The sequence below is a fragment of the Bactrocera tryoni genome, chromosome 5 (assembly GCF_016617805.1).
Source record: "Bactrocera tryoni isolate S06 chromosome 5, CSIRO_BtryS06_freeze2, whole genome shotgun sequence".
In the NCBI taxonomy this organism is placed as follows: domain Eukaryota; kingdom Metazoa; phylum Arthropoda; class Insecta; order Diptera; family Tephritidae; genus Bactrocera; species Bactrocera tryoni.
The window spans coordinates 23,846,519-23,874,391 of NC_052503.1; the positions used below are offsets into that span (position 1 = coordinate 23,846,519).

Below are 27,873 nucleotides of genomic sequence, written 5' to 3' on the forward strand. Positions count from 1 at the left end.
TCACTAAACTCGCTGTGTAATGCTTTGCGCATTAACACGTTGAGGGCTGTGAGAACCGAAAGTAATACAATGGAAAGCTAGAAGATAGTTGGACAATAAGCTAAGGTCAATTGTGTAAAGATATAATATTTAAGGAAAGTAAAATAAGTTGTATTGAAGACTACGTGTTAATTTAAGCAATACAATCTACATTTGATCTCTTGGCTTTGATAACTCTCAATAAATTAATTAAGATGTTAAAAGTTTCACAAGTAACTTTCTTGAAGATTTTCAACATGCAGAAAGTTTTATTCCAAAGTCCTTCTTCGACATTTTTTACAGTCAAGGTAAGCAGTAAACTGGAAAGCTGTCAAATCGTATTCATATTGTGCAAGCATTTGCTATTATGACGTCAGTAAAACAGCTGTTATTGTCAAAATGTTTGAGAACCAGTAAACCAAACTCGAATCCGGAGCTTATAGTGACTACGAAAATTTATTTAGAGGAATGAAAACTGCCAATAAAAAAGTAGAGATTTTATTAAATATAAAGCGTACTGACTTTAAAAAAAAAAACAATTTACATTATGATTGATATTTTGACTTCAGATTTTTTTTTTGAAAATTAAAGTTTTATATTACGTCAATATAAAGAAACAAAAAGTATTTTAAATTTGAAAATATTTAAATTTAAAAAATACAGGGTGTTTGGGACATAAAAAGATAAGTTTGCAATAAATTTCACGAGGGGGTCGAGAGATCGTTGAAGACGAGACTCGATCTGGATGACCTTTAACATTTATTGCAAATTTAAAGTCAAAAACGCAATGAATATCATCGATCAACCATCGTATTCACCAGATTTGGTTCTGGAAGATTTTTTCTTGTTCCCCAAACTGAAATTGCCGCTTCGTGTTACCCGTTTTTAGTCGATCAAAGAGATAAAACAAAATTCGCCGAAAGCGCTGAAGGCTATCCCTAAAGTGTTTCGAGGACTGGTAAAATCGTCGGCATAAGTGTATTACATCTGGTGGGAATTACTTTGAAGGCGACAAAAAAAATATTGATGAATAATTAAATATTTCTTGAATATTTATTTGATATTGATATTAACACCCGCGCTGTTAGTTCTGCTTTTCCGGACTGGACAAGGAAGCAAAGCAAATGGGTTTGGCAGTGAACGAGGGCAATACGAAATATCTCCTGTCATCAAACAAACAGTCGTCGCACTCGCGACTTGGCTCTCACGTCACTGTTCACAATCATAACTTTGAAGTCGTAGATAATTTCGTCTATCTTGGAACCAGCGTAAACACCACCAACAATGTCAGCCTGGAAATCCAACGCAGGTGCTACTTCGGACTGAGTAGGCAATTGAGAAGCAAAGTCCTCTCTCAACGAACAAAAAACAAACTATATAAGTCACTCATAACGCCCGTCCTACTACATGGTGCAGAGGATTGGACGATGACAACAACTGAAGAGTCGACGTTGAGAGTTTTCGAGAGAAAAGTTCTGCGAAAGAATTATAGTCCTTTGTGCGTTGGTCACGGCGAATATCGAATATGAGATATAAGACGACATTGACATAGTTCAGCGTATTAAAAGACAGCGGCTACGCTGGCTAGGTCATGCTGTTCGAATGGACGAAAACACTCCAGCTCTGAAAGTAATCGACGCAGTACCCGCCGGGGGAAGCAGAGGAGGAGGAAGACCTCCACCGCCATGTAGCGAAAAGAAGAAACGACTGACGCGCTGTTGTTAACCTGGCTATAATCGCGTAAGCGGTAGCTACGCCAATAAAGAAGAAGAAGAATTAAATATTTTTCGTATTATTTACAATTTCGTTTTTTTTTTGTAAGAATGTATTTATAAAAAAATCAGGACGAGTTGAAATCCGGGTGACTGTCTGTCTGTCCGTCCGTCCGGACAAGGTACACATGTTCCTTGGCATAAAAAAGTACGAGTTCGTATCTTAATAAAATTGAGAGAGTGTCTTAGAATGAATAATATCGGGTGAAAACTCGTCCTAGACCCCATATAACTAGCAAGCCTTATGACTTGAAGGTACTTCCGTGGCTTCAATATTTGCAAGTACCCTAACTTAGCTCTTCCTTACTTGTTTCCTTAGTATTTGTTATTTTAACTTTCGTTTCCGATGACCTTCATCCGACTATGATTTTTGTTTTGTTTTCGAAAATTATCTACCCTGGTTTATATATTTTAGAAAATCAATTTTCAGAATAGAATAATTGTTCATCTATGATTATTCACTTAACGATTTGATTTATGGGAAAACCTGCCAAGCAAATATTCTTTTCGTGTCATCAATAATGACAAATAAACTGAGATTAGATTAGCGGCCCTGCATTTAATCGCGTCATGCTTTTAATTGCGGTTCAAGTGCTCTGAACTCGCACAAACTGCATCCAATGATTAATTGATTTAAAATGGGGTTGCGATGTCAATATAGTGGGATAATAGCAAAAATATTGTGTTAAAATAGCTTAGTTTTCATCATTCAAAGCTTTCACTGTCGATCAGCAAGATAACCTTAAGTCACTTCTAATTGATTTTTATGTTTCTGGTGCTGATAAGACCACTTCATATTCATAAATAATCTATAGTTATATAAGTAATAGATACAGTTCGAAATCATGACGCTGTCAAATATATATATAGTATATATATGTATTAAGATTATACATTAGTCACTAGTAATCTATTTGACAGCGTATATATACATATATATATATGTATATGTATATATACATATGAATATATAATCGATAAAAAAATAATTTTAGCTTCAACTTAAAGATTATATTAATGATAAGTTATCTACCACCACGAGTGAAATGAATCATCACTTTATCCAGTACTGTCAAGAGCTTTCGAGTGGTACAAAGTTATCAGTGGAATTTTGAAGTCAAAACTTCCCACTTAGAAAAATTAAACTAGAGGTTTCGCAAAGTGATTTGCTCTACTAACTTAAGATTCCAATATAAAATCGAATACTTCTAAAATTCCTCAACCACCAGACAGTGTTTTAAGCATCTTATAATATATGTTGTGGACTGCACACCACAGTCCACGATGTCAAATACCGACTGTTAACAATGCGAAAAAAGGGTCGGTTGTCTGTTCATATATACGCTTTCTTCTTGAATACGAGATGTTACAGATCTGACAAACTAGCAGAAAGGAGTTATTATACTATTTGTTACTCTCGAATACTACTTTTATAAAATGAGGAAGCTTCAAATAAAGCCTAAACTGACTTCCTGAAAGTTTGATATAACGGGTTTTTCAATAGTGACGCTACAAAAGTAGACCGATAGGGACAGCAAACGTTGACATATTTTTCACTTCAGTAAGGTTTGCCATTTCATCATGGAAAGATATACTATCCAACATCGAGTCGAAATTATAAAAATTTACTACCGAAATTCGGAGTCGGTGTCCTGAACTTTAAGAGCGGGTTTTTCAATAAGAGCACTACAAAAGTTCTTTATTCCTGTGAAAGTACATTCGTACGCACTCCATGAGTCACGATTACATCCCCAACAAATTACTTCTCCGTGATAATTAAGACCGTCACGGTACTGTGAAAGAGAATCGGTACCGCCCAATGATAACCGACTATTTTTGGCCCGAATTAAATGATATAGACTTGGACAATATGTGATTCCAACAGGACGGCGCCACAAGCCACACAACGAATGTCATAAACGATTTATTGAAAACCAAATTTGGTGAACATGTTATCTCACGAAATGGCTCAGTCAATTGGCCTCCTCGGTCGTACGATTTGACGCTCTTGGACTATTTCCTGTGGAGCTAAGTCAAGTCTATGGTGTATGCCAACAAGCAAGCGACAATAGATGAACTTCGTACGAATATCGGACGCGAAATTGCAACAATAGCGGCCGATTTATGCTTGAAAACCGTCGAAAAGTGGGTTTAGCGTCTGGACTTCTGCAAGCGTGCTCGTGGTGGTCATGCAAAAGAAATCGAGTTCCATACATAATGACATCGAATGTACTTTCACAGGAATAAAGAATTTCTCTTATTGAAAAACCCGTTATTATGTGGCGCTATATAAAGGTCTTAACAATATTTCTTATATTAACATATCAAAAATAAACGAGGTTCAAATTAAAAACAATTAATACATTATAAAGATGGAGTTCTTAAGAGTGCGATCATAAAATATAGTTCTAGGTATTGTTTAGATAAATGCTTTTAAATCACTATCGTCGTCTTGTTGGGGTAAGAAGTAGGGTAGATTCGCTACTATTTTGACTATGATTTCTTGTTATGAAATATTTTTAAGACTAGATCAATCGGTTTACTAATTGAACTATGTGAAATATTCCTTTTTTATGGTCATCTATTTGTGCTTATGAGTGAGGAGTTAGACTTCCAAAGAGGATGAAAGGTATTATCAACCTTCTAATTCCCCTTAAAATTACTGATTTTTGACAATACTTGTTGGCTTAATGGATACTATCTCAAAAATATTGCTTGTTTTCTTTTCCTCAACTATTTAGTGCGGTTATCATCGGCCTCAACACCCGCGCCGTTAGTTCTGCTTTCTCCAGGCTGGACAAGGAAGCACAGAAAATGGGTCTGGCAGTGAACGAGGGCAAAACGAAATATCTCCTGTCATCAAACAACACTCGCGACTTGGCTCTCACGTCACTGTTGACAGTCATAACTTTGAAGTTGTAGATAATTTTGTCTATCTTGGAACCAGCGTAAACATCACCAACAATGTCAGCCTGGAAATCCAACGCAGGATTGCTCTTGCCAACATGTGCTACTGCGGACTGAGTAGGCAATTGAAAAGTAAAGTCATCTCTCGACGAACAAAAGCTAAACTCTATAAGTCGCTCATAATTCTCGTTTTGCTATATGGTGCAGGGGCTTGGGCGATGACAGCAACCGATGAGTCGACGTTACGAGTTTTCGAGAGAAATATTCTGCGAAAGATTTATGGTCCTTTGCACATTGGCCACGGCGAATATCGCATTCGATGGAACGATGAGCTGTACGAGATATACGACGACATTGACATAGTTCACCGAATTAAAAGACAGCGGCTACGCTGGCTAGGTCATGTTGTCCGGATGGATGAAAGCTCTGAAAGTATTCGACGCAATACCCGCCGGGGGAAGCAGAGGAAGAGGAAGACCTCCACTCCGTTGGAAGGACCAAGTGGAGAAGGCCCTGGCTTCGCTTGGAATATCCAATTGGCGCCACGTAGCGAAAAGAAGAAACGACTGGCGCGCTGTTGTTAACTCGGCTATAATCGCGTAAGCGGTGTCTACGCCAATTAAGAAGAAGAAGAAGATTTAGTGAGGTTTCTACTAGTTTTCTCTCCAAATAAATAAACTCTATATTAAATCATGATTTTGATAGGAACAGAGTTGCTTTTAAGATTAGTACTTTCGAAATTCAAAAAAGTGCTGACAACTCAGACTGATCTCATGATTCCTGTTAATTCGTTACCACGGTCGAGTGGATTGAGACGTGATTAGCACTCCGTTTGTCACCCTTCACACAACCTTTATCTTGATGCTTTCCGATTCTTTGTATAACAGCTACATAGTATATGCTTTAGTTATTCGATCTCAACAATTTGATCGCAGATTGCACCGTTGCCTTGAAAAGCAATCCGTGCCAAAAAATAAATAAAAGAAGATATCTGGTAAAGTAAAAAAGATTTCCAAGGGAGAACTTGATTTTGATCGCTCAGTTTGTATGAGAACTATATGCTATAGTGATGCCGTATTGGCCGTTCCAATAAATGAGCAGCTAATTGGGGTAAAAATTGTTTGCTTTGCAAAATTCCAGAGCGATATCTCAAGAACTAAGGTACTAATTCGGGTATGTACAGACAGTCAGACCGAAATACGAAAATGGTAAGAATAAAAAAACGATAAATTTCGGTAACTCTCAACTTGCTGAAAGCTTACAACGCACTTTCCTCTACAAAAAATCTAGTAAGAGCGCAAAACGCGTCAAAATTCTAACTTGTCTGGCCCTCAAGAGGTTAATACAATGTAATAGCACTCGTGCCGATAAATATTCATATGTTTACTCACACACGCACACAGATTTACATACGCCAGAGAATAACATAGTTTAGCAAATGCAAATTGAAAATTCAAAACAATTACAATAAAAATAGAAACAAATCTACCCACATTTGTGTGAGTATATATTGGTGTGTGTGTGTATGTTCGGCTTGATGGCAATCATATTGATTGACAAATGGCTGTTGTGTGAGTCATTAAAATTCGATACAGGTGCAACCGCGCCGGTGTACAATAGACGCTACGCTGGCTGTTGGGCGGCAAAACAATGCTGAAATCAATCTCGGCAAAATTCCAAATGTTCACACTTTTAATTCCATTTTGGAAATGTTTGTATGTATGATTATTTAAAAAAGTTGTTGCTTACTATCGCAGCGCGGTATTCAACGCGAGATCATATCGACTTCCTCATATATGTAGTAGAATGTAGAATGTTGTGCCTCGAAAAGCGTATGTGCAATTGAAGGTGTGGTGTGGTCGCTTATGAATTTCATTTGTCGAAAATATCTATTGTTTTTTACAGAAATATTGTGTATTGAACGCTGAGAAGTTATATTTTTTCATGCTTAACTTTTTAAAGCCAGTTGAGATCAATTGTATAGAGTAAATGGTATATATTTTGGAGCCAGAAGCTATTTGGCTGGAGTAAGTGTGGGTCAAAATAGTCACATATTTAATAATTAGATAATAAATTAATTTTTCTCGAGGCTTACTTACAGTAGATTGAAAGTTCGACGCCTGATGTTTCTTCGAAGTTATGAAAATATCTCGCAGTTCAGTAGCCTTCCAGAGAACTTCCAAACAAACTGGGGAAACCCAAGCTCTCACTATGGTTTCTCTTCATACAATTATTATGCAAAAAATGGAGCGTCACAAAGTTATGTGAACTCCGAGTATTTGAAAATTTTTTTGTATGATGAGTCTTTCAAGTCTCGAATATCTACAGAATGTTGACGAGGGTCTTCTTAGGTTCGATAACTATTTGAGGAAGCGTTTTCTGAATTTTTCGAAATTTTTTTCTTTTTAAGAACCAGCATTACTAGCATTACAGTATTTATTATTACGTATATTAATATCTTTCCAAGTGGTGGAGCTTTGCACTTGGCACATATGCAAAAGAGAGCTCTCTTATTGTATAAGAAGTAGTCGTTAAACAAAATGCTACAGGTAGGAAATGATTCATAGAAATATGGTATGCTAAGGTAATACCTTTTAAAGTTTCGTTTGGATGTTCGAGAGAAATTTTTAGAAAGGAATTAATGTTCTTAGTGAGAGAAATTATGAGGTGTATGATATTCAACAAAATTCGGTGTCTGTCGTATTTAATTCCGATTGAGTGCTTAGAGCAGATATAGTCTAAAGACACAATTCTAGTCTTATATCAAAGGGCCTGTTTACATGGTTCTACATTACTTGTGATACAGACTTTTGGTTTTGTGACTATCTCAGTGTACTGATCAGAGTTCCGTTTTTGTGCTCCACAGGATTCTATTCTTTTTCTTCTTTATTGGCTAGGCACTGCTTACGCGGTATACGGAGTGGAGGTCATCCTCTTCTTCCCCCAGAGGGTACTGCGTCGTAGACTTTCAGAGCAGCAGTGTTTTCATTCATTCGGACGACATGACCTAGTCAGCGTAGCTCGTCGTATATATCGTACAGCTCATCGTTCCATCGAATGCGATATTCGCCGTTGCCAATGCGCAAAGGGCCCTAAATCATCTGCATAATCTTTCTCTCGAAGATTTTTGTTCGTCAGGAGTAGATTGAAGAAATCGCACGATAGGGAGTCGCCTTGTCTGAAACCACGTTTGGGATCGAGCGGCTCGGAAAGGTCGTTGCCGATTCTGATCGAGCTTTTGGTATTACAGAGCCGTATTAATCTTGTGTGGACCAAGTGCCTTTTTATGCTGTCAAAAGCAGTTCTGAAATCGACGAAGAGGTGGCGCATGTCGATTCTCTTTTCACGGGTATTTTCCAAGATTTGACGCATGGTGAATATCGATGAGATAAAGCCTTATTGTTGTCCTTGACATTCTTAAAAAATATGCAAAAAATCGACGGATAATGGCCACTGTACTGAGTATAATTTAGGTTGTAAGTTTACAATCGTCGAGACAAATCGTCACACTCTTTTGTGCAAATATATAGCTTGACTGATTAATTTTTATCACAAACCTGTAAACTTTAAAATATGTATGTATGTATATAGTAAATATATGCTTAAATCCGCATAAGCCTTTGCATATGAACGCCTTTTACCGGAACATGCAGTTACATATATATACACATACAACTTAAAATATACATATGTACCTAATTACTTGAAAATCGGCAAATTTGTGCATTTAAACATATGTACTAATTTTATATATATACATATGTACTAAATAGTACATACATAGCCACATGTAAGCTAACGTTAAAGCGGCAAAGTTGCGAAAACATTACCTGTCAGCCATTTGTGTTTACACTTGACGTTTGAAGCCTGAACGAATTGTACCATATACATACATAATTTGCACAAAATAATGACATATCGCATGCGATATTTATGTTGACGTCCAACCCTAAAATTGTCGCATGCGATTTTTAGCTTTGAGTTGGCGTTTGAACTACTTAGGAGTTTTCGCTACTCTTTTTCTGCAAAACCTTTGTAGATACAGTATGCTAGCAGATTATTAGATACCGTAAATTATTTTTAAAATCAATATTTCTAAAAAATCATATAAAATGTTAAAAAAAAAACAAGAGAAAATGTTAACTTTGGTTGCACCGAAGCTATAATAACCTTCACAAGAGCATTCGGTAGAGCATAAAAGGGGAAAAAAAGGGCATAAAAGATCTTTATCTTGATTGCCATCGGTCAGTTGCTTCTTGGAGAGAAAAGAACGAGCGCAGACTTTCGAACGAATTTTTTAAAAAATGTTGAACCATGCTTTTTTCACAAAAAGTGGTCGCAAAAAATCATGAAATATTTTTTTTAATGTTTAAAAGCCATTAAAATTTTTATTTTCAAGATTTGTAAAATATCCTTATTCAGGCGAGCGTTTAATCTCGCAATTAACAATATATTTTTACTTAATAAAATTCCTAATTACAACTAAGAGCTTAATAAATATATAATAAAAAAAATTTGGAGCTCTGTGTTTTTTCATTTCACTATAAAAAATTCCGAAAATATCTTAAAAAAGGCCATTACACGGCATGACCACCTTAAAACCTGCTTTTCTTTTGAACTCTGTACAACTCAATAAATTACTGGAAAATCTTACTCATTTCAAGCAAAGGAATTTCAAAAATTTAATAAACCGATAAAAATATATGCAACATATGTTACTTATTTCATAACACCCACATGCATACATACATACCACACACATGCACGCATTAATTAAATACGAACGAAGAAAATATCGTACTTTATTAATATTTTTTATTTTTTTTAGCCCACAGCGCACATACATACATATGTATGTACATATGTTTGTATGAGAATTATATAATATTTTCTATAGTGTGTGATCGGTAACTTGTTGTGGATCTATTGTAAGGAACAGCATTGTCAGAAATTGAAACATCAGATCTGGAACAAATGAAACTGATTAAATGTAGCCCCAAGCCCTGAGCAGCTGTTTTTGATTTTGTAGAATTATCGGTTAAGCCTCTGATTGGACCTCTTAAATTTACACGAAATGTTGGCAAATAGATTTCCCCAATTGAACCTTGATATGCTCAATGGTTTACGAACGGTTCCAACAAGTCATTTACATATCTTTTTTTAATCAACAGACATAGTTCTCTTCAAGGGTGATTCACTGACTAAAGCCACCATAAACTTTTCGGTACCATTTTTGTAGTACGCTTTGTCGTTTGTTTCAAAATAGACCTCAGTTTCGGCGATCCTCTCTGCATTCGACGAGATGGATTTTTGCCACCGTGTTTACTAACTTGTGACCCGGTACATTATCATGGTGAAACAGCAGTCTCTTTTTCGCCAAATGTTGCACGTTTTTGATGATTCCATCCTTCACACAGTCTGATAATCCAAAGTTATCCTAGGCAGCGAGTATTGTTGATGGTCCTTCCTTTTTAATGTTAGTCAACAAAAAGTTTGAAAGGAATGTGTTATTAGGTCCTTTAAGAGGTTAAGTCCATTGATAGATTCATATAATTCCCCGGCAGAACCTTTAATTTATGTGTTTTCACTGGAACGAAGGCTTCGACATCATTGAAAATGTTGCAAAAGGGCTTTGGTGTGCCTATTTTAACACGATCATAAGTATTTGAATGGCACATAGCATTTAGTCAAGGTCGTGAAGTCATCGAAAACTTTTCTCATGTGAGTTGTCCATCTCCCACTGTTAACGACGATCAGATCGAAGCAGTTAAAGAACTGTCTTTGTTGTCGTGTTGGTAACAGATAGATAGCTAGTAGAGTATCCAACATATCTTCTGGAACCACTCGGCACATTCTGGTTAATGTTTTAGGTATGAAGCCTGTCAATGCTATACTTGTACAAAAAGACCTGAATCTTTTCAAAAACGACGGCGTTTGGAGGTTGCAAAAGGAATGCTTAATAAGTGGTTGAGAATTCTACGTGCTTCAAACGCATAATTCCTATTGAACAAATGTGAGTTTATGAATATTACTTCGAAACTGTCGAACAATCTAGTGAATGGTGCTCCAAATATGAACCGAAACCGAAAGAATCAAAATTCGTGGTAGGTACTGAAGTATTATAAAAAGTATGTGGAAAATTGGATCAAGCATTGACATATTTGTATTGGCTCAAAAGGAGTGTCTTTCGAAGGCGTTAATAAATATTTGTATTAAGGGGTTACACGGGTAAAAACAGCCTTTATTCAATTTAAATTCTTTTCTCATATGAAAAATGAGAGACTTTATTAGAATTTTTTATTCTTACAAACATACACTATTAACAAAGAAATGCTGAAATTTTGGAAAAAAGATTTTACACTCGGCCATTGCAACACCATTTCCGGAGACTCCTCGGAAAAATGATGCGACCGCGTTGGCAAGATAACTCCTTACAGGATCATCTAAAGTGAAAAAATACGTTTTTTAGTTAAAACCTTAACTTAAAACTTCGACGAAGGAAAAAAACTGTACATTTTTACAAAAAAATAAAAATAAAATTTCAGAGAAAATTTCTCGAATTTTTTTTTCAAATAGTTGTAATCGAAATAAATCCTTCGTACAAGTCTTTAAGAATTGTATCTCAAAGATCTGTGTAAAATTTCATGAACATCGGTTGAGTAGTTCTCGAGAAATCTTGCCAACCGACTTCAAAAACAATGTGATACAAGTACACAAGTTCTCAAGGCTGTATCTCCGAAACTATTAATCGGATCAACTTGAAAAGGACAAGAGGTGTTGTAGAATTAAAAAGACAATAAAAAAATTGATTTTTTAAGCTCGTAATCGCATATAACCCCTTAAAGTGCCTGAAAATTAATTTTTTTTGTCAGTCCGGGTCAATTTTGATCATATGTAAAACGAATCAAAATCATTAAAAAGTAAACCGAATGATTTATGAGAAAAAAACTAAAAAGTTTATTTGACGTTGTGTCTTAAAAAAATAGTTTCATAAGAAGAAACGCTCTGCGAAGTAAAGAACATCATATGATTGAATCTATGATTGAATCCATGATTGAATTATGGTGAAAATTTCATTTTTTTACAATGTGATTTAACATTAACGCCATTTTCAGCTGAGAGAATCCCTTAAGTAACCAATTGGACACCAAACTGTATGTATGTGTAATATGATTCAATTACAAGAACGAATATTTTTTTCCTGTTTTTGTAATCGAAAATATTCGACATTCCCGCAGTCATACGCCAAACGTTTCTATTTTCACGACATACAACTGTATTAGCCGACAGCAGCGCTTAGCGGCGGCGGTGCGGTGCGACAGGTGGTTAGCAAGTGTTGTTGACGGCTAACGCTTTTGGCTTGTGCGACGAGCTTCATGCCCAAACAGCCGCAGCACGACGATTCAGTCGCAAGAAAACCACCAGAACGCTGTGTTGTATCGCTGTATCGCGTCGCCGACGACTTAGATTTTCATGTTTTCATAAGCACAAAAATAAATACAAAAAAAAAACTGAAACAAATAACAACAAAGCATTAAACGCACGCTAAACGATCGAGTGTAATTTTCGCTGCTCACTTTCCTACTTAAAACGATTGCATTGCGAGTGAAGCGACCGTTATTCGCGCTGGTTAATTTCAGTGAACGTAGAAAAACATAAAAACAAAAACAACAAAATAAATAAAGAAACAACAACAAAAAAAATTCGAAAAGCAAAATTAAGTAAAAAGTGCCGAGCGCATTAATTGCCATACACGCTTATTATTGTTTCGATTTTTGTTGTTGTACAACAATTTCGTGTACTTTGTGTTTGTTGTGGGCCATTGGTGTGCATTGCAGAGTTGCGTGCGACACACAAAGCCAAGGCATTGCACAAAATTGCAGCGAAAACATTTCAAAAATCAAACAAACAACAACAACAAAAAAATAATAACATAAAAACAAACAAAAACAAAGCAGTTAACAAATCGAATTAAGTGGAAAAGACTATAGAAATCATGCCGTCCGAAAACGATAAAGATATTGAAATCGGCAACAAAGTGGAAAATGTTGTTGTTGCCAGCAGCGACAATGTGGAAAGCGCCAGCGACACCCCCGCCGCCGCCACCGTCGGCGCTGCGCCAACCGCCATCGTCGTTGTGGCCGCGGCTAAGCCAGCAACGGAGGATTCGGCCGTACCCGCCGATGCAACGACGACGACGACGACGAATGGCAATACGGTAACGACACCGGCAACGGTACAAAAGGAGGCAACCGCCACGGCCGCGGCGCAAGAGCAGGCGCCGCCGTCGCAGCCAAAACGAGAAACCGGTGGCTTGCAGGCCAACATCGAGCCGATGCAACAATCTAATGCAGGTAAATGACGCGCATGCACTGGTTTGGCAGGCGAGCAGCCAAAGACGTATGTAGATACATATGTATGTATGTATGCATAGAGGTGGTGGTACGGGCGCTATCCCGCCGTCGTCGCAACGCGTCGCCTTGACATTTGGTCATTAGCCAGCTGCAACAAGTCGATTTGCGGCAGTAAAAGTTGTTTAGCCGGCCTGCCACACTACATACATACATACATATATACAAAAAAAAAAAAAACATAGCTATAGCAAATATATATACATACATACACGCAAACATGCATACCGCTATACAGATCTACTAATCTTTTATGTATCTCACTTACATACATACTTATATGTATGAGTTATGGTCGTGCATTTGTGGGCTGTGCGCGCGCTGCTGTCAAAGTTGGCGCATTAAATGCGTTCAGGCGCTGCGGCGCGCCGTGTTCGCCTCTGGAGCGCACCGTTGTGCGCGTCTGCGCTCAATTTCACTTTTTTCACTTTTGGTCGTTTGCAACGAATTCGTCTTGTTCGAAGTGAATTTTTCCATTATTTTCCAATGTTAGCTTTTCTACAGGCGACCAGCGTTGCCAGCTCAGCGCGCGCACATACAAACTTGCATTCACATACAGATGTATGTATGTGTGTGTGTATATGCATGCAGGCGCGCTGTTTGTTCGTCTCAAGTAAAAGTAATTAGCGTCTGTAACCCAATCGCATTGCCCTTTTGTTGCGAGTTTTAATTAATTAAAAAACATACCGTTATAAATTAAACGCAAATATTTGATGTGTCATGTTGGAGGCATTTTATACTACATATGCATACACATACATACATACATGTGTACATACATATAAGCATTTATGGACAAGTGTTTTAAACATGACTTTTTATGTCAACATGCAGGCCCATAAGTACATATGTATGTACATACATACATTCATATATGTATGTATGTATGCTTGCATGTGCAAATATAATATAAATGTGCTGTCAAATATACACACCCATTAAATATTATATCTCAGGCTGCCATATATGAGAAATCGCTCGTCAAAATGGTGTAGACATGACTCTGGAGTCACATAAACACTTAATATAAATTTGAATAGTCTGGACAACGGAAATATTTATGTGGCCTCAAATATAAGCATATAAATATATATTTATATATATATTGTGACAAAAACGTACCCGGAAATTATAAAAAAAACGCAAAATATTTAATTATTCATTAATATTTATTTTGTCGTCTTCAAAGTAGTCGCCACCAGATGTAATACACTCATACTAACGATTTTTCCAGATCTCGAAACAGTTTTCAAAAAGACTTTTTGGGCCTTCAGCTCCTTCAGCGAATTTTGTTTTCTCTCTTCGATCGACTGAAAACGGGTTCCATGGAGCGACACTTTCAGTTTGGGAAACAAGAAAAAATCACAAGCAGCCAAATCTGGTAAATAAGGTGACTGATCGATGGTATTTTGCGTTTTTGGCTTTAAATTCGGACACAATCGTGTCTCAATGCGATGGTGCATTATCATCGTCAAAAGTTCATGAATGGTTCTTGCACAATTTCGGCCGTTTTCGACAGATGCTCTCATGCCAACGTCTCAATACGGCCAAATATAACTCCTTTTTGATGGTCTGTCACTCTAGAACATATTCAGGATACGCCAAACTACGAATATCGAAAAAACCTTGATTTTTGAGCGGATTTGGCGTCGTTTTTTTGGTTTCGACTCGTTTTTTCCCTTCATTCCGCTGATTGTTGCCTGGTTTGCATGTCAAACTCATAAAGCCATATCTCATGGCAGTTATAGTGCTCTCCATGAATGTGTGGTCGGAATTCGCTCGATCAAGCATGTCCAAAGAAGTACGGTACTCTTTTTGAAAATTGAAGACCATACTGTTGTGGAATCGGCTAACAGATTATTCCCAATGCTATATATTACCAAAATTCAAAAGCCTCGGAAGTGGCTATAAATATATCAAGTTACTGACTATCGAGTTATTTCAAACAAGAATACTAAGCTTTTTGTATAAAAATCTGGTTTTAGATATGTGGTCGCGTCAGCCTAGTCCAAAATATTCATTCTGCTTTTTTCGAAGGCAAATTACTCTCTAAGTAGACATAAATTAGGTTCTCGTTTGTCGTATGATGGTTTTCCGAATTCCAGTTACATTGCACTTCGTCAAAAAGGAACGTTTGATCGGTTCAGTGCAATACACTCATTACAAAACAATGACTAGAAATGAGTTTTCAATATTGCTCAATTTCCGTTCTAATATAAAACGTAAACAAACCCATTACAAATTGATATACGGAGCTCAAACTTCACATGAATATAAAAAAAGTTATGGAGATCAAACTTCACATGAAAATAATACAAGGTTTTATCAATCTAGAAGAACATTTCATCGATTCGCTTTGCGCGTGCAGTTGACCAGTTTGGATGAAGTGTATATACATTATTTGGTCGCTTATCATACCTCCAAAGACATTCTTCTAAAAACCTCCTCATATGTCTGAAATACGTGAGGGGTTTTCCATTGACCCTTCAAGTAACAACTGATGTTACGAAGACTTTTTTGTTTATCTGTATGTGCCTTGTCATTATTTGTTGTTACAAATCTGAAAGTGTTACTTTTTTCAGTTCGTCTCAACGGATTTACAGTCTCAGCCTCAAATGTCCTCATGATTATGCTGAAATTAACAGTCTCAACGTCAAATGCTCTCATGAATATGTTAAAGTCATTTAGGATATGTAGGAATTGCAAAACATCGGAGGGGCGTTCCAATATTTATCTGTTGGTAGATCTAACTACCACTTATGTATATATAGTTCCTTGAACTAGTAGCTTGAACAATATAAAGTTGTTATTTAAAGTTCGTCCTCGTTCGTAGATACGTATTAATTAATGTCATCTTATAGAAAGTGTTGTCCTCATAACAGCTGATTACCTGTCCCTCAAAAAAATTAATTGTCAAATCTTTGCTTATAACTTTTTGCACTCTCCATTTCTTTTTACTCTCTTCCATCTTTTTCCTCATTTATGTTTGTTAATTCTTCCGTTATTTGATATTCCGCTTGTTCTATTTAAATATATGAAACTTTTCTCCGTTTTTCTGACATTCTCAACAAATATGATTATATTGTTTCATGACTTCGTTAGGCACTAAATTTTAAGAACGCTTTAAAACTTTTTTCTTATAAGGGCAATGTCTTGTGATTAAACTGAGCTTAAAATACCTATATTTAAAGACTTAGTGTGGGTTTGGTCGATACTTTTAAGTGATTACAGTTATTGTTTTTGCTTGCTTACTTTTGATCTACTTTAGTAAGAGAGCTTCTATGGTCAAATCATGGCTTTGAAGGCTGTAAAAAAATCGCTTCAAAAGATGCTTACAAAAGAGATCTTAAAAGTCGAAAAAATGCTGTCAAGTAGACATTCCAATTTTTGACAGTTCACAACTTCGAGCAACAAAAGTCAGCTGATCGCTGCTGAGTAACGCTTGATCTTGCCTCGAATAATTTTGTAGGAAATGTTACGCATAAGTTTGATTAAGCTGTTTACCATAGATATTCAAACTTTTGTTTTTATTCTAAAGATCCAAATGATTTCCAGGGTTTTATTTACGGATTTTATTTAATAAAGTGACTTTTAAGCAGCATACAGGCTTGGCTAATATGAAAAGTATTACCACTACACTATAGTATACATATAATCTGAAGACACTGGCCTGAATGACCAGTAAATACATAGAACTAGAATTACTATTGTACTCTGGTTAGACGAGATTCAAGGAATTTATTAAAGAACAAAATGGCAATAAATCATCATTTGGACACCCAGATCCACTGAGACTAATGAGAGAATTATATTTCTTCCAACTTTCTACAGCCTTTTCTGAACTAAACTAATTTAGTAAGTGTTGGTATGAATTGTTTTCTCCCATGAGAGTCGCTCCACTCTGCTAGTGCGCAAATATACATGTGCATATATAATACAATATAAAATATATCCGACAGTGTGCGATAAAAATCACTTTTCACTGATATGCGCCGGGAAAAAATAGTTTGCTACACAATCTACTTTTGATATTTATTTGAATTGTATTTATTCAGACAGACATACATATGTATGCATATAAGTAGACACATGTGAACTGGTGCAGATATAGAAATGACTTTATCTGCCATGAATCCACATTAAGGTTATATGTATCATAAGATGTGTCTAAGATCAACAAAGCCATGGCATCTTTATTGCAAAACTTAAGATCACATAGCTTTCAATTAATTTGAATACACACATATGTACATATATGCATATACATACATACATACTTATATATGTACATCATATGGTGAAATATGGAGCAATATAGACATCAAACGGAATTTTATATTAGCTCTTCATGTTATATGGCGCCTGTCTAGCCTGTACATATAGCATTTTAGATAAATTAAGCTAAGGAAGTTTTATTTTTGGCTTGCTTTGCTTTCGATAGGCGGCAACTCTAATAAAAAATTAAATAATTCAAACTAAGAAAGTCTATTTTTGGCATGACATTTTTTTCTATGTTCATATGTACATAGTATGTATGTTCATTGTTGTTCATATGTACATAGTACATACATATGTTATCTACGCATAAGTTTCAGATTCAGAAAACCACAAAATTCTTGTTGAAAAAGAAAATTCTTATAACTTCTTTTTATTATTCTCTCAATCTACCACATTAGTTTTAGTATCTGCGATCACATTCATAGTATTTTAAGCTATAAATGTGCTAGATCTTTTGTAATAAACCATTTGCTTTGTTTACTTTTTGTAAAAAGCTGGCAACTCTATTCTAAATTTGTTCTAATTAAAGGCGAATACTTGGTGGAAAGTTAATGTACTTGTGGTAGGCATAATTTTTTTAAAACTTTGCTCAAATTTTTACTTTCAAATAAGTGGCAACTCTAACCGAAAAAAATCCAAATTGGTAAACTACACTTTGTGTAAGATTTCCATCAAATGCCTTGTGTATGACACACACTTTTTACCATTTTGTGCAGTTTTATATTTTTAATTAAGTGGCAACTCTACCATTTTGTGCAGTTTTATATTTTTAAAAAGTGGCAACTCTAACCGAAAAAAATTAAAATTGGTAAACTATATTTTGTGTAAGGTTTCCATTAAATGCCTTATGTTTGACACAAACTTTTTACCATTTTCTGCAGTTTCATATTTTTTAAATACGTGGTAACGCTATACTAAAGTTTGTACAATTGATGACGAGTACTTGCTGAAAGGTTTTACATATGGAAAAATGGAAATATGTAATATTTAGTTAACTTTAAAATTTTAAATATGTGGCAACTCTATTTAAAAAATATGTTTATTTAAGAACAGACACTTAATGCAAGGGGTTATGTAATATATTTAATTTTGACACATATTTTTTAAATTATTCTTTTCAATTTTACTTTTTACAATAGGTGGCAACTCTATATTAAACTATCTGCAAATAGCAGACAAATACATAGCGGAGAGTGGGATTGTTTGTGCAAAAACACATTTCGTAATAGATTGTATAGATTTATATTTTTAAATAGGGCTTAATTCTATTCTTAAATAAGTAAGAAACGTCAATAAATTATGAGAGAATTATAAAAAACATAAAAATTAATCGGTTAAGTCGGGCTCCCTAGCGTACCTATATTTTTTATTTTTTGTATAAAATTCGAAGTACATTGTTTGTTTTCTAAATTTCAATCAAATAAGGTGGCAACGTTAGTTGGTCATAATTTTTTTTTTTTAACTAAATTTGGTATTATTTTTATACTCTCGCAACAAAGTTGCTAAGGAGAGTATTATAGTTTTGTTCACATAACGGTTGTTTGTAAGTCCTAAAACTAAAAGAGTCAGATATAGGGTTATATATACCAAAGTGATCAGGGTGACGAGTAGAGCTGAAATCCGGATGTCTGTCATTAGGGAGGGGTATATTTGGACGTAATTTTTTTGGAAAAGTGGGCGTGGCCCCGTCCCTTACTAAGTTTTTTGTACATATCTCGGAAACTACTATAGCTATGTCAACAAAACTCTATAGAGTCGTTTCCTTCAGGCATTTCCATATACTGTTCAAAAATGGAAGAAATCGGATAATAACCACGCCCAGCTCCCATACAAAGGTTATGTTGAAAATCACTAAAAGTGCGTTAACCGACTAACAAAAAACGTCAGAAACACTAAATTTTACGGAAGAAATGGCAGAAGGAAGCTGCACTCAGGCTTTTTTTTTTAAATTGAAAATGGGCGTGGCGTCGCCCACTTATGGACCAAAAACCATATCTCAGGAACTACTTGACCGATTTCAATGAAATTCGGTATGTTATATTTTCTTAACACCCTGATGCCATGTACGAAATATGGGTGAAATCGGTTCACAACCACGCCTTCTTCCAATATGACGCTATTTTGAATTCCATCTGATGCCTTCTCTGTATAATATACATACACATTAGGAACCAATGATGATAGCGGAATAAAACTTTACACAAATACGGTATTTGAAAAATATGTAAATGACTGATAATGAAATCTCGATTATCACTTTATCGTGCGAGAGTATAAAGTGTTCGGTGACACCCGAACTTAGCCCTTCCTTACTGTTTTATATAAAATTCGAATTTATGTAGTGTTGTATTTTTTAAATTTCCAATCAGGTGGTAACGTTGGTTAACCATAAGTTGTATTTCTTTCACATGACGCTATTTTTTTAACCATATTCAATTTAGTTTTAATTTTTTTTTTAATTTCGAAATACATTATGTGCTTTACAAAGTTCAAATCAGGTGGCAACGTTATTAAGTCATAATTTTCTTGTATTTATTTTTAATTGCCACGACTTTTAACCATATTTATATAAAATTCGAATTAATGTTATTTTTTCAAATTAGGTGGCAACGTTGTTTAGTCATATTTTTTTAATTTCTTAAATTGCTTTATTTTTTACTTATTTTTTAACTATGTGTTTTAAACTTTGTTTTAATTTTTGGTTAACAAGTATTTACAATTTTAATATGGCTGGCAACTCTGTTTAAAATAAAATGAAATTTTATGATATGAAAAAAAAATTCATTTTTTTGTCTATACAATAAAGTGTACTATTAATATGTTAATTATTTTTTGTTTGAAAATATGTTTCTCTTTTTCAAGTCAGGTGGCAATGTCGTAAATCAAATTTTGACAATATTTATTTTATGACAGTATTCTTCAATCATATTCCATTTTGTTTTAATTTTTAGTTAACAGGTATTTAGAATTACAATATGGCAACTCTGTTTCCACTTATAATACAATTTTATGGCGAAAAAATTAAAGTTGTTTAGAGAATAAAGGAAAACAAATAAATATTTTAAAATTAAAAAAAGGTATAATAATAAAAAAAATGTACGTGAAGATACCACGACAAATAAAAATTATTTATTTATTATTAAATGTAGTTGCCACTCGATTTGAAATGTTTTTTTTTTTTTTTTGATATTATTAAATTTTTTAAATATTTATTTAAAAAAAATAATTTTTTTTTTCGAATGAACTTTTTTTTCAAATCGTGTGGCAACTACATTTAATAATATTTCGTAAAAAAATCTATCCACATTTGCAAGCATTTACTTCAACTCCAAGTAATTTTCATAATAGCTGCAGTTCTTAACAGCTGCTAAGTTATGTGTTTTCGTCTACATTTTTTCATATTTTTTTAAGATTTTTATTTCTTTGTTTTTGTAAATTTTAAAAGTTTCTTTATGTTTTCAATTTCGCATCGCCATGTAGGCATGCATGCATAATTGTAATTATGCGGAGACATTATGGGAATGTTAATGAACAAATGAAGAATGGAGATATTATTATTCAGCAGCAGCCACATGAAAACAAAAACAAAAAAAACCAACAATCATGCATGCGAGTTATCTGAAAAATTATGCAAAAATACATAGAAGTGTAAATATATGGTATTTATATACACGCATTTAGAAAAATATATGAATCTATGGCTTGCACATATGTATAGTCTGTAAATATGTAAATACTCGCATCAAGCCTCGTGCCAAGTGCCAACAATTCAAGGTTACCATACAGCTGGAGGCTTCTACTCCGGCGCATAACCCTGATTTCATTTTTTTCGAGTTCATGTTCTTTATTCTCCTTGGAACTATTCTTATCAGCCATTGTGCTTTTGCGAATTTTTCGAAATGAATTTCTTCGACTGTGCCCTTGGCAATTTTATCTTTTTTGAAACATTTAATCTTATTTTAGGCTAATTTTTACTTGATTTTCTCATTTTCATTCTCTTGTGTTAGTATGGCACTGGTGGGAATACTCAAAATGTAGCTAAAAGTTGACAGATATTATCATCTTAGCTTATTTTTTTGTGAAAATTCTGCAAAATTTTACAGTTATGTCGTTAACTTTATCGATAACATATCTCTGTTAACCAGCTCGTCATGATCATTTATGTATATACATATTTTATAGTGTCTCTGATATTTTCTTTTGGGTGGCTTCCGGTGATATACCGGTGCACCGGTTTTTTGTGATAATGAAATACTAATTTTTAATGGCAAAGTAAAAAAAAAAAACAGTATTCAAAGTAGTGACCATTGTTTTTTACAAATTTTGACCACCTTTCAGACATCCAATTTTCGACTTCATCGACAAGAATTCACTGTCTCTGCAGCACTTTTCTTGAAATGGAAACAAAATATTACTGCTTTTCGCAAATCATCACTTTTCGGTACAAAACTTGACATTTTTAGTACAACATGTTGATAAGATGTTGTTCGTTCAATGACTGTAAGTTCAATGACAGACGTCATGACAATCAAACATTAAAAATCAAGCTTTGTCCACAACAAATAATTTGGTAGGGAACGTTCACTTCATACAGGGAGAAAGATGAGTTAGAAACATCTAAACACTTTCTCCTTCACTGTGCAGCTGTCGCCAGACTAAGTTTGAAGCGTCTTGGTTGCCATACTTTCTATGAACCCGGCAAATTGGCTGAAGTAGATATTGGCCAGCTTAATAAATTTGTGGCTGGATATAGGCGCTTTATAGTATACGATGGTCTTTGTGAACCGCACTTAGGAGTTCTGGGCATCACAATGGACAAGCGTCTCTAGTAGTCCAAGGGGGATTATTTGTAATCTCACGAATATCAGTCTATTTACCTAACCTAACCTAATAAGGAAAAAAATATAGGCAACATACTCGTACGTGGACGAAGACTTCAGTCTTGATATTTGTTAGTAACATTTTGTACAATATAAAAATTGGTAACTAAAACTGGAATATTTCTTTCGAGATTTTCGAAACCGAAAAAGTTTACGATCTTAGAAACTAGTCGAGCTATGTCAAACAAACTTCACAGAAACATTGTTTGAACTCAATTAAGTTGCGATGCATTATCTCACGAATAGCCCGAACGATTTGAATCAAATTTCGTTTAGCAGATTTTCATTGAGATCTGTAGACTTTAAACTCAGAGTCGAAATTCAAAGCGAAGTTAAAACCACAGTTACTTTCCATAGAACTCCATTTTGCATGCTTGATGCGCTCAGGTATTAAAAAGAATATCAAAAATTAAAATTAAATTGAGTATTACATATTTATTGGTCATTACTAATGGTAACTCCGTTCCGAAAACGTCGAAATCGGTTCACATTTTGACCTAGTTTCAATATACCGAATATGAAGATTTCTGTACCTGCGATTGATTACCGCATATCTAACTAGTTCAATATATAAAAAATCTTTTTCAAATTTAGTGAAAACATCTTTTTTTTTCGGTGCCAAAAAAGGCATTACATTGGTTGAAACTAATACCTGAAATCGGTACTATTAAAGCTTTTGACATAATATAAGATATTGTTTATGAACTGTTTGGACGATTAAGATAATCTCAACTTAACGAAATTATTTTGAGCTTTTTGGGTTTATCTCTGCTTAAGTAATCTCTTTATCAACGAAATATCGGCAGATTAAAGTACCCTACACGGTATAGCAATGAATTCATATTTTATAACTATATTTTTATTAACTCAAACTAGCATTAGAGGACGTCCAAATAATTTTACTGAAAGGCAAAACTTCAGTTTCAGTTGTATTTGAAATTTTTATACGCCGGCTCGTGGGTCTACATAAGTGTTACTAAATATAGATCACCTTGATGTCGCCTGAACTTAAATGAGTATCAATTTCACGCTCTATCCCATACCTAACCGTATATTATCTTGATAATTGAAAAACTACCGTCCTCACGTATGCTGACAATGGCATAAGAATCGTTTTATTATCGCCACTATCGCTTGTAAAAACCGCAGCAACTCGATGCTCTGTTGCGCAGATGATCGATGCGAGCGCATAAATATATGTACCTACATATGAATATATTAGTGTGTTACTATTTAAAGCGCTCTGATAAAACCATAGGCGTTTTGAATACTCATAAATTAATAGTGTTAGCGTAATTTCCAAAACGTCACATGCCTCAAAGTGATCAATAATTTATTTGCTGTCAATAGTTTTTTCTGTGACTAATAACCGAAGAGCGATGTTTTATATTTCGCAAATAACTGTGTTCTAACGGACCTAAAAATATTCAAGTATATGCACTTACAAGTATTGTACTTAAAAAGAATCAGATAACTACAAAAAAACAAAGCTATTGAACAAAATACTATAATTAAAGAAACAAAATTAAAAATATACCAATCTGCTGTTGACGCAATATGTACAATATGATTAGAAAATAGTTAAAATATTCAAATATCTTTAGCAGCTACTTTGGACGAAGAACATAGTGAAGTGCAAATCATGACAATGCACAAACAAGTTCACAAAGAAAAGTCTTTGCTTCAAAGGAAGTTTTAGTTCTCTTTGATCTGTTAATTTTTGAAGCGTTAATCGAACAAAAAATTGGCATAAATGAAATAAACTGGCAAAATCAAGCAACGCTGAGGCAAGTAGTTATACCACTTTATAGAGATCCCGCATAATTTCTCGTGCTGAATTCAACTGCAAAACCTTTCTGTTTCATTCATTTCAAAAAGTTTTGTGACAAGTGAGCAGAGCTCCAACATAACATGAGAGTATATAACAGACCTTTTCCTTTTTTGTTTGTGAATGTTAGCCTAAACTAATGTTTTTTATTCAGCTAACATTTTCATAAGCTAAATAAGTGCTAAAAGTCGAAAAGCGATCAAAGTAATATCAGAGTTTTTGTACAGTTAATTTAATAACCCATAAATGGAACTAAAATGAGACATATTTTCAAATAAAAACAGCTAAACCAATCATGCAAAAGCTTAGTCCCTTAAGCCGCACACTAAACTCAGCGATATTATTATTGCTTTGAAAGTAGGGATCTTCTGTATACCTACAACGCAATTTTTTATAACTAAGCCTTCAAGCAGGCGTAGTTTTTAGCAAAGCTCTCTACATCTCCTTAACCGACTCAGTCTCAGTATGGGCTTCCCGGAGTGTACTTATGAGTATTGTGAATCGGAAAACGTCGCAGAGAGTTAAATCTGGCGAGGAAGGCAGATGAGTGATGATTTTTGACAATGCGATTATATCGACAACTTACAGCTCACTGTCAGCGAGCTCAAGGCCAGAAGATAGTATTGCTTTCAAATAATAGCATTGCTATCAGAGTGTTTGCATCGCTCCCTAACAGCTGCCGCACTTCGTTGAAGTACATCTGCTTGCAAGACACTGCAGTTGTCTGGCAGTCTGAAACAAGAGAGCTTCTAACAGAAGACTTTCCCTCCAAACTTCGCCTTGAGCTTTGCACCATCTGTGAAAAATTACCGCGTCGCTCCTCCAGGGACTCCGCCACGCCCACATATCCCTCGGAGGTATGTGCGCAGAAAAGATGGCGCTCGCAGTGCGCTCAACGGCGCAGTAGTCATATCCCACTTATTTTTTTTTTTTGATTCAAGGAAGCTTGCAGAATGTCTAAGATGTAAATTGGGAAAAAGCGACTAGAAATTGTAATTAAATTCCCAGGGTGTATGATATTTGAAAAAAAATGTATTTTGCTAAGTTGAGCGCGATCTGTCAACCAGTTTGTTTCCAGCAGCTGCTTAAGTCGGATAGCTCAGTAGTGGTTGCGATTTTTACGATGGATAAAAATATTTAACAAAGAAGTTTGTCTGAAACTTTGTAGTTCTTACCAAATTTCGTGTGCGGAGTCGTTGCGAATGGTGGAAATGGCTTACGGTGATTCAGTTTTATCAAAACACAAGCCTACGAGTGGTACAAGGTCTTCAAAGATCGTCGAGAGATCATTGAAGACATGCCTCGTTCTGCAAGACCTTCGATCTATTCAACTGATGAAGATATTAAACAAGTGAAGTATATAGTGCTTGAAAATCGTCGGGCAAGTGTTAGTGAGGTAGCAAGAGAGCTCGACATCTCTCGGCAGTCCGTTTGAATGATTTTTATAGATATTTTGGGTATAAAACGCATTCATGATCGACTCGTCCCGATAAAGCTGATTTTTTTTTTTTCAAAAAGAGTAGCGTAAACAATCCGATCTCACATTCATGGAGAGCATTACAACTGCACATGAGACACGCCGAAACCGCTCAAAAATCAAGGTGATTCTCATTGTTTTTTTCGATATTCGTGTTTGATGCATCAGACAGACGGTCAATTAGAAGTTCTATTTGGTCATATTAAGGCGTTTGCGTGAGAACATCCATCGGAAACGGCCGAAATTGTGGAAGAACCATTCATGAATTTTACACGATGATAATGCACCGTCATCGAGCCACGATTGTGACCGACTTTAAAGCCCAAAAAGCAATGATTACCATCGATCTACCACCGTATTCACCAAATTTGGCTCTGTGTGATTTTTTCTTGTTCTACAAACTAAAATCGCAGCTGCGTGGAAACCGTTTTCCGACGATCGAAGAGATAAAACAAAATTCATTGAAGGAGCTGAATGCCATACCAAAAAGTACTTATGAATAGTGTTTCGAGTTGGCGACTACTTTGAAGGCGTCAAAATAAATATTTATGAGTAATTAAATATTTTGCGTTTTATTTACAATTTTCGGGTACCTTTTGACACAATGTATCTATCTAAATGGAAAGTTGCTGGATTTCAGAAATCCATTTCTACGTTTTTTAAGCAGTTTTCTAGCATAAGTTTCTGCATGTTAGTTTTCGAAAACGTAATGAGCTGACCAGTCTAACATGTGCAGTATATACTTTGACAGCTATACGCCTAGGAAATTCTATGTCACTAAAAATGCACCCTATATACATATGTATATACATATGTTTTATAATCATTTTCAGGAAAAGCCAAAGCAGAAAATTAGTTTTATAAATTCCCAGTCAACGCAAATAAACAAAAATTATACTTCTCACATATGCTTTTTTCAATTACAAGCCCCCTCCCAGCGCGCATTACAAATATTGCCAACAACACTGCACCACTTTGTTCGGAAATGTGTTAACAAGTGGAAAGCTATGTTTTTGTATGTATGTATGTATGTATGTATGTATATACATATGCAAGTATGCATGTTTTTGTTGACACAACTACGTGTGTACATATGCTTTGTGCTCGTATTTATATTTGTTTAGTCATTTAGAGTCAAATGTGTACGAAACTTTCCTTAACGCGCCAACAACTATGTATGTATGTATGTATGGAAGTGGTTGGGCGTTGAGAGGAAAAGCGCAGAAAATATGTTGCACCTTACTTCGAATGCTCCAATTATTGCCAAAGCGATAGAATCGTAAATAAACAATTATCGATACGTACACATATATATACTTAACTGTAAAAATAATATATACGCCTATATTTACACAAATATATTATGTTTCTTACAATAAATCTGAACTACTGATATGAAAAACCATATCTATAAATATTTATATCAAACGCTTGTCATTAAACATATATGTACATACTATACATACAGACATTTTATTTATAAGTGTATGTAATTAAATGATTATTGTATTTAATTATAGGCAAAATGGATGAGGACGCCACACTGACGAACTTTAAGGTGTTGTACTTGGTGACGCAACTGTGCGGCTTGACGATGATCATTTTGGTTAGCTGTTGGGTTGGCATACATTTTGGCGGCGTTGGCGGCACCGCCAATCCCCGGCTCGAATTCAATTGGCATCCGTTATTCATGACAATCGGCCTGCTATTCTTATATGGCAATTGTAAGTAGCGTTACCCAGCCCCAGTGCTTGCGCTTGCAAAGCATAAAACAAGTGTTGTAAAACGTAAATGTAAACAGTTGGCGGTATGAGCTTTATACGCATGAACATATTTGCACGTGTGTGTGTGCGTGTGAGTGCATTGACACACACTTTCATACCTTTTATGTACAAATGTGTGCGGTGTTAGCTGATTTTGACAGTTGTGTGCAGCTTAATAGTTACATTAATCGTTTTCTTACAAAAGCTAAACATTTTTATCGAGGTTAGGTTTGATTTTCTTCGTTTATTGTCACACGAATACTTTATTGAGACTCGCTTGCTGCAAAAAATAATTTATATGGCTGCCATAAGTAAGTATTGGCTTACCACTTTGAGGTGCGAGTGTTCGTACATAGGCAAGACTAAGCCCAAAATTAATGAATAATATTCTTGGCATATGTACATATGTAGGTATGTATGTATGTATAGTAGTAGTCGAAAAAGTCTTTTCGTACTTTGTCAATAGTTGTCGTTGCAGTCGCTTAATATCTCCAGTGTTACCAAGTGTCATACCATTTAGTGTTGGAAAGGTGAGATTT

At 35.0% G+C, this 27,873-nt stretch overlaps 1 protein-coding gene across 3 annotated transcripts in view; it reads left to right on the top strand.

Moving 5' to 3' along the window:
* LOC120777133 (cytochrome b reductase 1) overlaps positions 1-27,873 on the top strand; it is a 40,300-nt gene that overhangs the window by 9,082 nt on the left and 3,345 nt on the right. For 2 of the 3 annotated variants that reach the window (XM_040108280.1, XM_040108279.1), the window contains exon 2: positions 27,092-27,295. In XM_040108280.1, the coding sequence (XP_039964214.1) occupies positions 27,097-27,295 (199 nt within the window). In that variant the 5' untranslated portion in view covers positions 27,092-27,096. Of the gene's footprint in view, positions 1-12,100; positions 13,052-27,091; positions 27,296-27,873 lie in introns of those variants that run through there. The other variant, XM_040108278.1, reaches the window with a different exon arrangement.